The following is a 12,187-nucleotide window of genomic DNA, read 5'->3' on the forward strand; positions in this document are numbered from 1 at the left end:
AGTTTGGGGTTGCTCCTGGGGGTGGGAGGGACACTCCGATGCGCGGGATGAGGCGTGTGCGAAGGCCACTGACCCGGGCCGTGTCAGGCTCCCCAGGATGACCCCTTAAAGCGGAGGTTGGGTGTAGTTATGGGTTAGTTTCAACAAAACAGAAAACCAGTTTAGGGCACTCGTAGCCCGAGAGAGTAAGTACCTCGCTACAAAGGTGCAGTGGCGGCGGACTTGCCTTGCTGGCCCAGAGCAAGCAAAGGGAAGCTAGCCTTGTTCAAGAAGCTGCTTTTCAGTTAGTGAGTGAGAGCTCTAAAAAAATGGTGTGCTCTGTATTTTGTTTGTTTTGTTTTTCGGTGTTTTCTTTCTTTTTAAATGTTGTCAATGGGTAATGTGAAGAGGGGAAAGCCTATTTGTGTCATTAGAAAGTCTTCAGAATGCAGACTGCTGTCATGAGAAGGGGAGCCCTTGCTTGAGTAGCAGTTCTTCCTCGTGCGTGGAAAACTGAGTTTCTGGAAACATTCCCCGTGTTGTCGATTTTGCCTAGTCAAAAGGTGCGGGTCCTTGGCGCTGATTGCCGTGGGCGCAGGGAGGTGGAGGCGCGGCCTCTGAAGCATCACTGGCGTTGAGCTCGCTTCTGTGGAGGAGGATTTCGAGGGAGTGGGTCTGGCCCCGATCTGCCCCTCTAGTCCTAAGTTACTGCGATACTTAACTTTTCCCCTTCCCTCCTTCAGGATCAGCTGTTTCAATGGTGCAGTTCTCTTCGTCGCCTTTTGGTTACCAGTCACCTTCGGGCCATTCGGAGGAGGGAAGGGTGGGGACTATGAAGTCGGCCAAGCCCCAAGTGAACCACAGCCTTGGGGAAAGCCAGCGGGCTCTGAGCCCCTTGCAGTCTCCTCTCCGGTCCGTGGCCTCTCCGTCTCAAGCATATGAAACCTACATTGATAATGGACTCATATGCCTTAAACACAAAATTAGAAACATCGAGAAAAAGAAGGTAACTTTTTTTCTTCTCTTTCTTCCTCCTAGCCAGGCATATGCACCATTTCAGGTAAGGGTTAAGGAACTGACATTTTGACTTTTAATCAGGGCTCATAGATTACTTCCCAGAGATTTAACCTTGGGATTTAGCTGGCTGAAAACATACAAGCAGGCTAAATATTGGATATATTAAACATGTTCTGTTTGATTTGTCAGCATGACTGAATACAAATATTCTTCATAGTAAAATGATGCATGCTACTGTTGAAATATTGGAAGAGCTAGCTACTTTAAGTCAGATTAATTCCTTGAGTAGTAATGTTTCTTTTCAGAGATCGCCTGATTTTTTCAGCTCGGTTCCCGTGTGACTTTCCGCAGCAGTGGATATTGCAGTATAGATGCTGCAGTCATTGGAAGCTTTAACGATGGAGGAGCCAGAAAATGTCTCAGCACTAATTTTTGTGTTGCTAGGTGATCCTTTAAGACTGGTAGGTGAAAGCATTGTAGAGAGTCTTGCAAAGGGACTCTGAGGTTATACTCAGCCTAACGTTACAATAGATGCTGATGTAAAGGTCTCCACATCCTCATTTCCTGAGTCATGTAGCCTGTGGAACAGTTGCTTTGTTGTATCATGATTCTCTTTGCTCGTGATGATAAGGTGAGTCATCCACTCTCTGACCTTGGCATCAATATTTTTATGCCAAGACCTAGTTACACCTTAGGAAAGTTGTTCGTAATGGAGGAGTGAGAAGAGATTTTTTTTTTTTTTTTAAAAAGAGTCTGATTGACTCTGTTTCTTCTAAAAAATGTTTTTTATTTAAAAAAATATACCCAGGAACCTAGTGAAGAAGGGCCAGTTATGAGTAGCTTCTCTGTAGCCCTAGCTCTTGCCAGTTGTCTTTTGAATGCATAGAGTTGATCCCCAGTGTGATAAGGTGAGCGTGCCTGGGTCAGCACAAATTCCCTGCCACTGTTGGAAACTAGTCAAGGCAGGACCTACTCAAAGCAGGATCTACTGATGGAGATGCGTTAGTTCTTCTCCCAGGTGGAGGAACTATGTGTGTAGGTATACTTATCCTCTCTGGCTTCATGATACCACCTCTTTGAATACCTATCTGACAGTACCAAAGCTTTTGTTTCAAGCTTCTGAGAAAACATTTTAAAGCTATCAAGCCAAATGGGAGGAGTCTAAATGTTGCTTTTTGAATACCATCGTGGGCCATGTAATTTTTATGGGGACAATAAATGCAATTTATTTGTGTGTTTACTTAAATATCAATTTAATATAAAATAGCTTCAGTTTGAGGCTACTATAATGCTAGAAAAGAAATCTTTTACATTTCTATACTTCCATTAGGAAGTTTCTTATCCGACAAATACCACAAAACTCAACAGGTGACTAACGGTTTAAGCATGAGGTTCGAGCAGGGTTTCTCAGCCTTAGCACTGTTGAGGTTTTTTTTTTTGTTTTTTTTTTTTTTAAAAAATATACTTTTATTGATTTCAGAGGGGAAGGGAGAGGGAGAGAGAGATAGAAACATCAACGATGAGAGAGAATCATTGATCAGCTGCCTCCTGCACACCCCACACTGGGGATTGAGCCCACAACCTGGGCATGTGCCCCTGACTGGAATCGAATCTGGGACCCTTCAGTCCGCAGGCTGACGCTCCATCCACCGAGCGAAACCAGCTAGGGTCACTGTTGACTTTTGACGCTGGATAATTCTTTGTTGTGTGGGGCTGTCCTCTGCATTGTAGGATGTTTAGCAACATCTCTGGCGTCTACCCACAAAATGCCAGTAGCATGCTCTACCTTTCGGCCATTCCCCAAGTTGTGATAACCAAAAGTATGTCCAGACATTGCCAGATATGCCTGGGGGACATATTGCCCCTGATTAAGCACCACTTGGTTAAGGGCATATGATTGACTAGTTAAGTCTCTGTAGTCTAAATATGTAGAGAGCTATTAAGAGAAAAAACTTTTATTAACTTTTGTAATACCAGACAAATGTTCATTTGTGTGTGATATTTTTTCCCCTAACTAGAACTCATGTACTCAGTTGCTGCGTGCTTTGTGGTAAAATGATACTTTTGCAGATTGATGGATTACTTTAGTAACTGTTTTCATAAGAAACAAAGTCTAGTATTTATTTTCTTGAGAATTTTATATCAGACTATAATAGATGCAAGTTTCTCTTTTGTAGCTCAAATTGGAAGATTACAAGGATCGCCTGAAAAATGGAGAGCAACTTAATCCAGACCAATTGGTAAGCGATTTTATGATACTTTGGTCAGACTTACTGGTTTCCTTTCTAAATAAAACTGTAGATATACTTCATGAGACCAAACATTTGATAGGCCAAAAAAGATCAGTGAAATCTGGCTTTTTTTTTTTAACCTAACTATAAATATTAGACTATTTATAACTTTTTAAAATGTTATAAATGTTTAACTTGTCCATGGTATACCTGGTAATTGCAAGTTTTATCTAATTTAGAGGAGGAGACTTTTTGCAATATGGAAATAAAAAAATGTTTCATTGATGTTTACCATTTTGACTTGATCACATCTCCTGGATAAGAAGGGACAAATTAATCTAAAAGTTATTTGATCTAGCTTGTACATCTATTGTCTTTTATCTTCTCAACGAAGAGGCACAGATTTGAATTGTGTGAGTTCTGACAATGATGTGCTCATATACTATAGCTGGTGAGAGGACTTAGCTGGACATCCAGCATCTCAACATGGGTTTGTTTAAGTAGTCATAGTATGTTCAATAACGTTTAGAGTGATAAACTTTTTCTTCGTGTAAATATCCGTAAAGAACGTGTTCTGATAAGGTAGGATTGTTGATTTGGGGGAAGTATTGGGGGTAAGGATGGTGGTTCTCATGATAGCTCTCTAAACAATATCAAGGACATGGCTATATTTCAGAGCTCCAGCCAGACAAACTTGAATTGCAATAATTCTTACCATCTTTATAACCACTTGTTGTTCTATAATATTAACTTTGATTTCTCTTTTGAGAAGTATGCTGCCAACTGCCAATTTTATATTTGCCAATAGATTAGTTTTGTGAACTCTAGATTTCTTTGTCCAGTTGCCTATTTGACATCGGATTTTACCCTGCCCGCCAAAATCCAGATCTCCTTTATCTTAGCTGTGTCAGTTAATGGCTTGATGGACTAGAAGGATGGAGTTGCCAGAAAACCCTGGAGAATTTTTCATCTTTCTCTTTATATTTTACATCTAGCCCATTAGCAAGTTTGATCAGTTCTTCAAAATAAATTTAGGGAATGACCATTTTTCATAAATTCTGCTTCTGTTATCCTGGTCCAAACCACACCATCTTTCAGCTGCATTACTGTAATAGCTTCCTTACAGGTTTTTCTGTCCTGCCCTCTCTCTCCAAGTCTCTTCTCAGTATCATAGCTCCAGTAATCCTGTTCACATGCAGGTCAGATGGTCATTCCTCTGCTCAAAAGTCCCCATTGGTTCCCATCAGGGTGTCAGCGTGTCCTTGCTGTGGCCTGCAAAGCCCTATAAAATAGGCTCCCTGCTTCCTTTTACATCTATTGCATTTCCCATCCTTCTCTCCCTTGTTACCTTCAACCCAGTTACACCGGCCTTCTTGCTGTTCCTCAGACATCCCAGGCACCCATCGGCCTCAGGGCTTTTCCATGTGTTGTTCCTTCTTCCTGGGATATTCCCCCCAACCCCCCGCCCAGATGTCTAACTATTGGGGGTAAGGATGGGGAGCTCAGTTCCCACCCTCCTCTGCTTTTGGTTGGAAGGTCATCCAGTAAGCCTGTCTTGACAACACGATACCTCTGTTTTCCCATTCACATTCCTTAGCTACTTTCCTTTCTTAAGTTTTCTTCATAGAGGTACTTCTCTGACAGGCTGTAAAGTTTTGTTTGTCTGCCCTTCCCTTACAGTGTAATTTCCATTAGAAATTTTGTCTGTTCACTGCTGTTTTCCTAGTACTTAGGATAGTGTGTAGAATATAGTAGGCATGTAGGCATGTGGATTATTACATACTAGAGGCCCGATGCATGAAAATTGATGCAAGAGTAGGCCTTCCTTCCCCCGGCTGCTGGCACCGGCTTCCCTCCGGCACCCGGGACCTGGGCTTCCATCCTCTGGCTGCCGGCAGGCACCCAGGACCCAGGCTGGCTTCCCTCCGGCCCTGGCTTGGTCAGGAAGGACGTCCGGAATGACATCCGAAAGACATCCGGCCTAATTAGCATATTACACTTTTATTATTATAGATAGATTTACTAAATATAAGATGATTGAATATTAGGTTTCTAGATGTGATTAAGCATATGACTTGTGTTACTTTTGAGAAATAATATCTCATACAAGCATTGTATATTTAAGGTAGAGATTTAGAAAATGCAGGTAAGTCAGAAGAAGAAAAACCTATAATCTGACCTCTCAGAAAATAGCTGTCAGTAGTGTAGTATTAAGAAGCTCTAAGTTTAGGTTTTAAAATTGGTACTAATTTACATAGTTCAGAAATTAGGAAAGATTAAAAAAAGATGCAGTTTTTATTCACCCTGTCCTTCCTCTGTTCAGTTTTCATTTTATAAAATAATAACTGCTAATAGATTCTTATATGTCTCTTCAGAGTTCCTTTAAGCCTATGTAAACAAACACATGTTCTTCTTCCTGCCTTCTCTTTATCCATTTTCTATATAACTTAGTTTAATATAAATACTTACGGGGCCTTTATTTTTGCTTCTTCCTTAAAAAAAATAGACTGTTTTTTGAGCAGTTATAGGCTCATAATAAAATTGAGCAGAAAGTATAGAGAAATTCATATACCCCTGACCCCATGTTTGCACAGCCTCCTTCACTATCAACATTTCCTTACTTGAGTAGCACATTTATTATAATTATAATTTATTATAATTAAACCTATGTTTATGCGCTGGCCAGTGTGGCTCAATTGGTTGAGTGTCATCTCATGCACTGAAAGGTTTGTAGGTTTGATTCCCGGTCAGGGCATATGGCAGGCTGTGGGCTCGACCCCTGGTCAGGGCACTTACAGGAGGCAAGCAATCCATGTTTCTCCCTCACATTGATATTTCTCTTAGCATTATGTTTTTGAGGTTCATCCATGTTAGAGCCTGTATTTTCATTTTTTTAAAATTGCTGACGAGTATTTCTTTGTATGTTTTATACCACATTTTTGTTTATTCACTTACCAGTTGCTGGATATTTGGATTAGTTTTATTTTGGGCTATAATAAATAATGCTGCTATATAAATTTGCATATACATCTTTATGTGGACATAATGTCTTCATTTCTTTTAGATACATATCTAGAAAGGGAGTACTATGCTATTTTGATTATGGAGGCTTTATAATATACTAGAGGCCTGGTGCACGAAATTCGTGCATCGGGGGGGAGAATGGGAGAGGTCCCTCAGCCCAGCCTGCACCCTCTTGCAATCTGGGACCGCTGGCTCCTAACCACTCACCTGCCTGCCTGCCTGCCTGATTGCCTCTAACCACTCTGCCTGCCTGCTTGATTGCCCCTAACCACTCTGCCTGCCTGATTGCCCCTAACCACTCGCCTGCCTGCCTGATCGCCTTTAACTGCTTGCCTGCCTGCCGGATCGCCCCTAACCACCTCTGCCTCAGCCCCCGTCACCGCAGCTTTATCCGGAAGGACATCCGGAATGACGTCTGGAAGGTCATTAGGCTGTCTGGTCTAATTAGCATATTATGCTCTTATTATTATAGATCTTTCTCTGGTCGGACATATTTCTTTTTCTGTTTCATATTGGCTCTTAGTTTTTCCATATGGATTTAAGTTTAAGTCCTATGAAAAACCTCCTCTAATTAGCATCTTTATTCATCTGTGAAATCTTTAAGAAAATTGTCTCTTTTAATTTGCAGTATTTCTGTAACAATCTTACTTAATTTTGCCTGTCATAGGTAATTGTTTACAAGTCTCTTCTACCATAATATACATTCCTTGAAGTTTCTTATTTATCTGTGTGATCCTAGTTTTGCTACTTGTGTAATATATTTGAGTAGTAAAATGAATATTGACAGGAATCCTGTTGGCTCAGTGCTCTTAAAACCCCAAGTCTCTCTGACTTTATAGATATCATCAACATTATTATTATGGCTCAGATTTCTAGTATAAAATTTGAATTTTTAAATTTAACTTTATATACCTTCTAAATACTCTTTCTACTTTTTAAATTAGATATAGTAAATGTCTAATCCATAAAGCCTTAAATCTCCTCTTATGTTTTTAAGGAACACTTATTTTGACATATGTGTACGCAGAAGTTCACAGAATTGGTGTTTTCTTCTCCTATTTGGTAGGAAGCAGTTGAGAAATATGAAGAAGTGCTACATAACTTAGAATTTGCCAAGGAGCTTCAGAAAACCTTCTCGGGACTGAGCCAAGATGTGAGTATGTTTTCCTTAAAACCAGTTCCACCACTGATCTGGAAGAAATGTCAGGGTCTGCTGATGGTACTTCGTTACCATCCATCTCATTCCTGCTGATATTTTAGTGTGGATGTGGGTTGAGCATAGCTACTCCAGAACTCGTGTTTTCAGATTTCTGGAGCCTCTGGAGCAGTGGTTGCCAACTGGTGGTCCGCGGATCACTGGTGGTCTGTGAGGTCCGAAAGGTTGGTGACCGCTGCTCCAGAGAACATAATGACATCTGAATGTGAGACACTGTGGATAAAGTATTAGTTATCTAATTAATGTGTATTATTTCACTGTGGAACCATAGAAATCACTGAGAAGGGAATAAAAACTATTTTTATGGGTACATTTATTAAATATATTTTAGAATATAGGCCTGTACATTTATACATGATAGACTTTTAAGGTCAGCATTACTTAATGTATTAGGAAACATGGAATTGATAGCCTTTTCTGGAGACCAGGGCAGTTATTATCAGGAAGACTTAAGATTCATGTTAGAGTTAGTCTGGTCTCACCTGTTAGTTTCTCTCTTTTATCTCTGGCAAATTGAATCAGTAATTAATGTGAAATCTTAAGCATTCATTAATGGAGTATTCTTCATTGTTTTAGAATCTTAGTGAAAAGGCACTTGTAAGATCATGTTCTAACAATTGAAATTTTTTTTTTTTTAAATTCATTTCTGTGTTGGGGAGCATACCGCATAAGATAGTCTCTTCTATTTTTGGTTATTTTCTTCTTGTACGGTGAACTGAAATTCTCTTCTCCATTTCTCTGGCATCAACTACCAGCATACCCTGCCCCTCCAGAAAAAAACCTGCCAAAACCCCAAAGCATACTTTCGAGGCTGAAGACATCTACCATCTAAATCCTTGTAACATAGTCCGGAGTTCTCTCTTCTGGATGTCTACCTTCATTAACTCTCAGAGGTAGTGTGTAAGTCTAAAATAGCCTAGTGTAGAGCCACTACCTTCTGTTTTCTGGATATTTCTGTTAATGTAAGCCTAAGATGATATTAGCTCTTTTTGTCAACCACAACATATTTTAACTCATTGTTACTCATGAGTCACTTCATTTTAGTAATTACTGTTAATTCCACAGTTATTAAATATTTATAGTCTATTTTAGATACAATACTTTTAAGTCAATTTGTTTTCTTGTATGATCGATTCTCCACTCCCTCCACCCCCAAATATGTTAGGTTTATTTAGTTTTGGTCCATTTTACTCTAAAACGATCATTCATATCAACCTTCTGTTTGGATGGTTGGAAGTGTACTTTTAATACTTAAAAATTCTCCATTGACACTCTTTACTCAGAGTTACCCTATCAAATTTTAATTTTCCATACAGGAGTTTATTTTTTCAATATATGGTTTTTTGTTTTTAGATATAAATCTTTTTTTAAAAAAACACTTTCCATGTGCCAGGCACCTACAAAAATCCACTTGTTTTTACAGCAACCCGGGAAGTAGATATAAGTTGCCCCCATTTTTCAGATAAGAAATCTGAGAATCAGAACAAAAGGAACTTCTTCAAAGTCATATGGCCAGGAAGTGGTAGAGTGAAGGTAAAGCTCTAATACTTTTCACTCTTAAAAACTGTGTTCTTTACTTTTGTAGATATGGTACCTGTATATTCACTTGTTTTTCCGCTGCTATGGTCTAGAGCAGGGGTGGGCAAACTTTTTGACTCGAGGGCCACAATGCGTTCTTAAACTGGACCGGAGGGCCGGAACAAAAGCATGGATGGAGTGTTTGTGTGAACTAATATAAATTCAAAGTAAACATCATTACATAAAAGGGTACGGTCTTTTTTTTTTTATTTCAATAGTTTTATTCATTTCAAACATTTTAACAAGAAGAATGTAAACACTAATTATTATAATTTGAAACTTCAAAAAAATGGAGGAATCATAGCACAATAACATACCTTATATTGAAGATGGAAAAGGCAAAATAAAATTGCCTAACAAAGGAAAGGTACAAAAGCCTTTCAAATTAAACTTAAATATAATAAAATAATTTAAAACTAAAACAAATAGAAAAGAACAAAATGTGTAAACAGTAAATTAAACATTTTCTTTAGTGCAACTTCCAAATTATGCCCGGGACGTAGATGTAGATGGCAATGTAGACTGGGTTGAAAGGTTTTTGGTCTTTAAAACATCAACTTCAGTGGGAACAGTGTTGTTGGTCTCCTTTTTAGCTAATGCTCTGATACTGTGCTCTCCAGGGGCGTGTCTCCCTACATCACCACGATAACGTGTCTACGCATTCCCAGGGTGATGTCGGGGGACGCGTCTGCGGGCATTACAAGGAGCCTCTGGAAGATTGAGAGGTTGTTCCTTCTACTGAATGGGCAGATATAAATCCGCCCACTCAGAAGAAGGAGCTGCGGCCGTGTTTCCTGACGTTGCCATGTTAACACTGCTGCTGGTGAAGGAGCGGAGGGGAGAGCAAGAGAACCTTCCGCTCTTTCGGCTCCGTGGGCCGGATAGAACAGCCGAACGGGCCGGATCTGGCCCGCGGGTCATAGTTTGCCCACGGCTTGCTTCCAAACCGCCAGATTTTGTTATGTGTGAGATTATTTTTCTTTATTTGCACTATGGGTGAGGTGCTAAAAAGTACTTGGGAGTGTGCCTTAATGAATCATGACCCTAGAAGTGCTTGTCAGTACCTTCCAGCCCAATAATTATTGGGCTCTTCTTTTACTAAAGTGTTTCTTTGGTCAAATCTCTTCTGTGATAGCCAGTTTTGCAGCTTGTGTAACATTTTCTTCGTTCCCTTCAGCCCAGCCACACCTCTCTTAGTCTGCGTGATAGGAGCTCTGTCCCTTGCTGGGGATTTATCTTTTTGCATCATGGTTCAGAAAATGAATTTGATTATTCAAGTCTGTTGGTTGATAGCAGTTTATACTTCTTCATATTTCCAACCAGTCCCCCACTGGAAGAAGAGAAGATGATGTAACCTGACTTCTTAGCTTCTATATAAATAAGGAGAAATAGGCTGTTGTCAGTGATGTTTGTGACAGGAGCATCTGATTATAATCTAGGAGACAACATGCTTTCTTACTTGATACTTGATTGACTCAGCAAATGTATGAAGTCTGTCATGTGTCCAGCTCTGTCCTGGGCACTGGTGACATATTGGTGAACAGCGGACATATAATCATGGAGTTGAAGCCCAAGGGAGGGAGGGGGAATGGCAAATAAATAAAAAGATAACCATTTAATGTAATAGATACTTGGACAGAGGAAGTTCAGGGGAGCATGAACCCATAAGAACACCTAATCCAACCTTGGGAGATGGCTAACTAGAGATCTGAGGTTATCTTGTGATACCATCTTGAAGATGCCCTTGGCATCAATTGCCTTTCCCTACATCATCATGAGACTGTGTCATCATGAGACTTGGATAGTTCGACTTGCATCTCCATATTTTTTCCTCCTCTCAAGCAGAAACGGAAACTACTGTAGTAGTTTGGCTAATTAGTATTGCAGTGAGTCCAAATTGAAGTCTTGGGAAAGATTTTCTGAGCCTTTGCCATCCTGAAGAAAATGCCCTTACCCATTAACCCCAACCAGCCTGTGCCTCATTCTCAAACTTTTATCTTCATCCCTTGTCTCCTGTCCCTGAGAGTAGCACAAGTCAAGTTTATTAAGTTGCTTTCATAACTTCTAGAAAGTTAATTAATAATGCCCTGATGAATACTTTTGCTGAGTTTTTTTCCTCAGTCTTTATCGGTTAGGATTTATGAACATACACATTTCTATTGTAGAGTTTTAAATACTGATGCTATATCAAAATAATTTAACCCACCTATAGGAGAAAGTTTTTAGACTTTAGTTGTTCTCTTGATCTTCATATCTTGGAAAATACCCAACATGAAGTAAACATTACAACCAGAAAAACAACTATGGGAAGAAAAGAACTTTCAGGTTTCTTAGTGGAAATAGATAGTTCTTTTTATTGTTTGTTGTGTTATTTTTTTTTTTTAATGGGAAGCCATGTATTATGTCAGACTTTAAGGTGTTGCAGTTCTGAGCTTTAGAGTAGACAATAATTTTCCATATGTGTTTTGTCAGCTAAATATTGGAAGATACAAGCTCCATCAAGACTGGCACACAATTCTGAAAATATCTCTTTACTTTTAAAACAAGCCTGTTGGCTGTGGCTGTGGCTGTTCCCCCCCCCCCCCCCCCCCCGCCCCATTACATTTGGTAGGCTTTTATTTCTGTTTGGCTTTCAATTCCTCATGCTTTAGCCAGTTGGTTGTCTTTGGTTGGTTGAAAACTGACTATTATAGTTTAAATATTCTTCTCTTGGAACATGAGATTAAAAAAATAACCCAAAACAGAGTGAAGCATTTTCTTAAAATATTTGGTCTAAGAAGGCTTGATAATACCAAATATGGAAAAGTAAAACCTTGGATTGATGCGGATATCAGCGGTGGGTGCTTGCTTCTCATTATGGTGAGATTGGAGGTACTAGATAGAGCCTGGAGTTGGAGGCGGATAATCTGGACTCCCTGGGCTCTGGCTACCTGAGACAAACCAGTTTATTACTCTGGGACTTCTTCAGCTGAAGGAGGAAGCAGGGTTAAATGAATGTATCAGTTTCACAGTCAGTGTTACATCCACGGCTGGGTACAAATAGGTTTGTAGTTGTAATATAAATAAATAATACAAGAATAAACTCTGTGTTTTGGGTACTCACAACTATAAACTTACTTTTGCCACCCTGTATATGAGTTTT

At 39.6% G+C, this 12,187-nt stretch overlaps 1 protein-coding gene across 5 annotated transcripts in view; it reads left to right on the forward strand.

Moving 5' to 3' along the window:
• The window catches only part of CAPRIN2 (caprin family member 2), a 41,064-nt gene that overhangs the window by 517 nt on the left and 28,360 nt on the right, over positions 1 to 12,187 (forward strand). For all 5 annotated transcript variants that reach the window (XM_080660934.1, XM_080660937.1, XM_080660935.1 and 2 more), the window contains exons 2-4: positions 723 to 985; positions 3,174 to 3,236; positions 7,318 to 7,404. In XM_080660934.1, the coding sequence (XP_080517060.1) occupies positions 737 to 985; positions 3,174 to 3,236; positions 7,318 to 7,404 (399 nt within the window). In that variant the 5' untranslated portion in view covers positions 723 to 736. The remainder of the gene's footprint in view (positions 1 to 722; positions 986 to 3,173; positions 3,237 to 7,317; positions 7,405 to 12,187) is intronic.

This window comes from Plecotus auritus, assembly GCF_963455305.1.
Source record: "Plecotus auritus genome assembly, chromosome: 3".
Lineage (NCBI taxonomy): Eukaryota > Metazoa > Chordata > Mammalia > Chiroptera > Vespertilionidae > Plecotus > Plecotus auritus.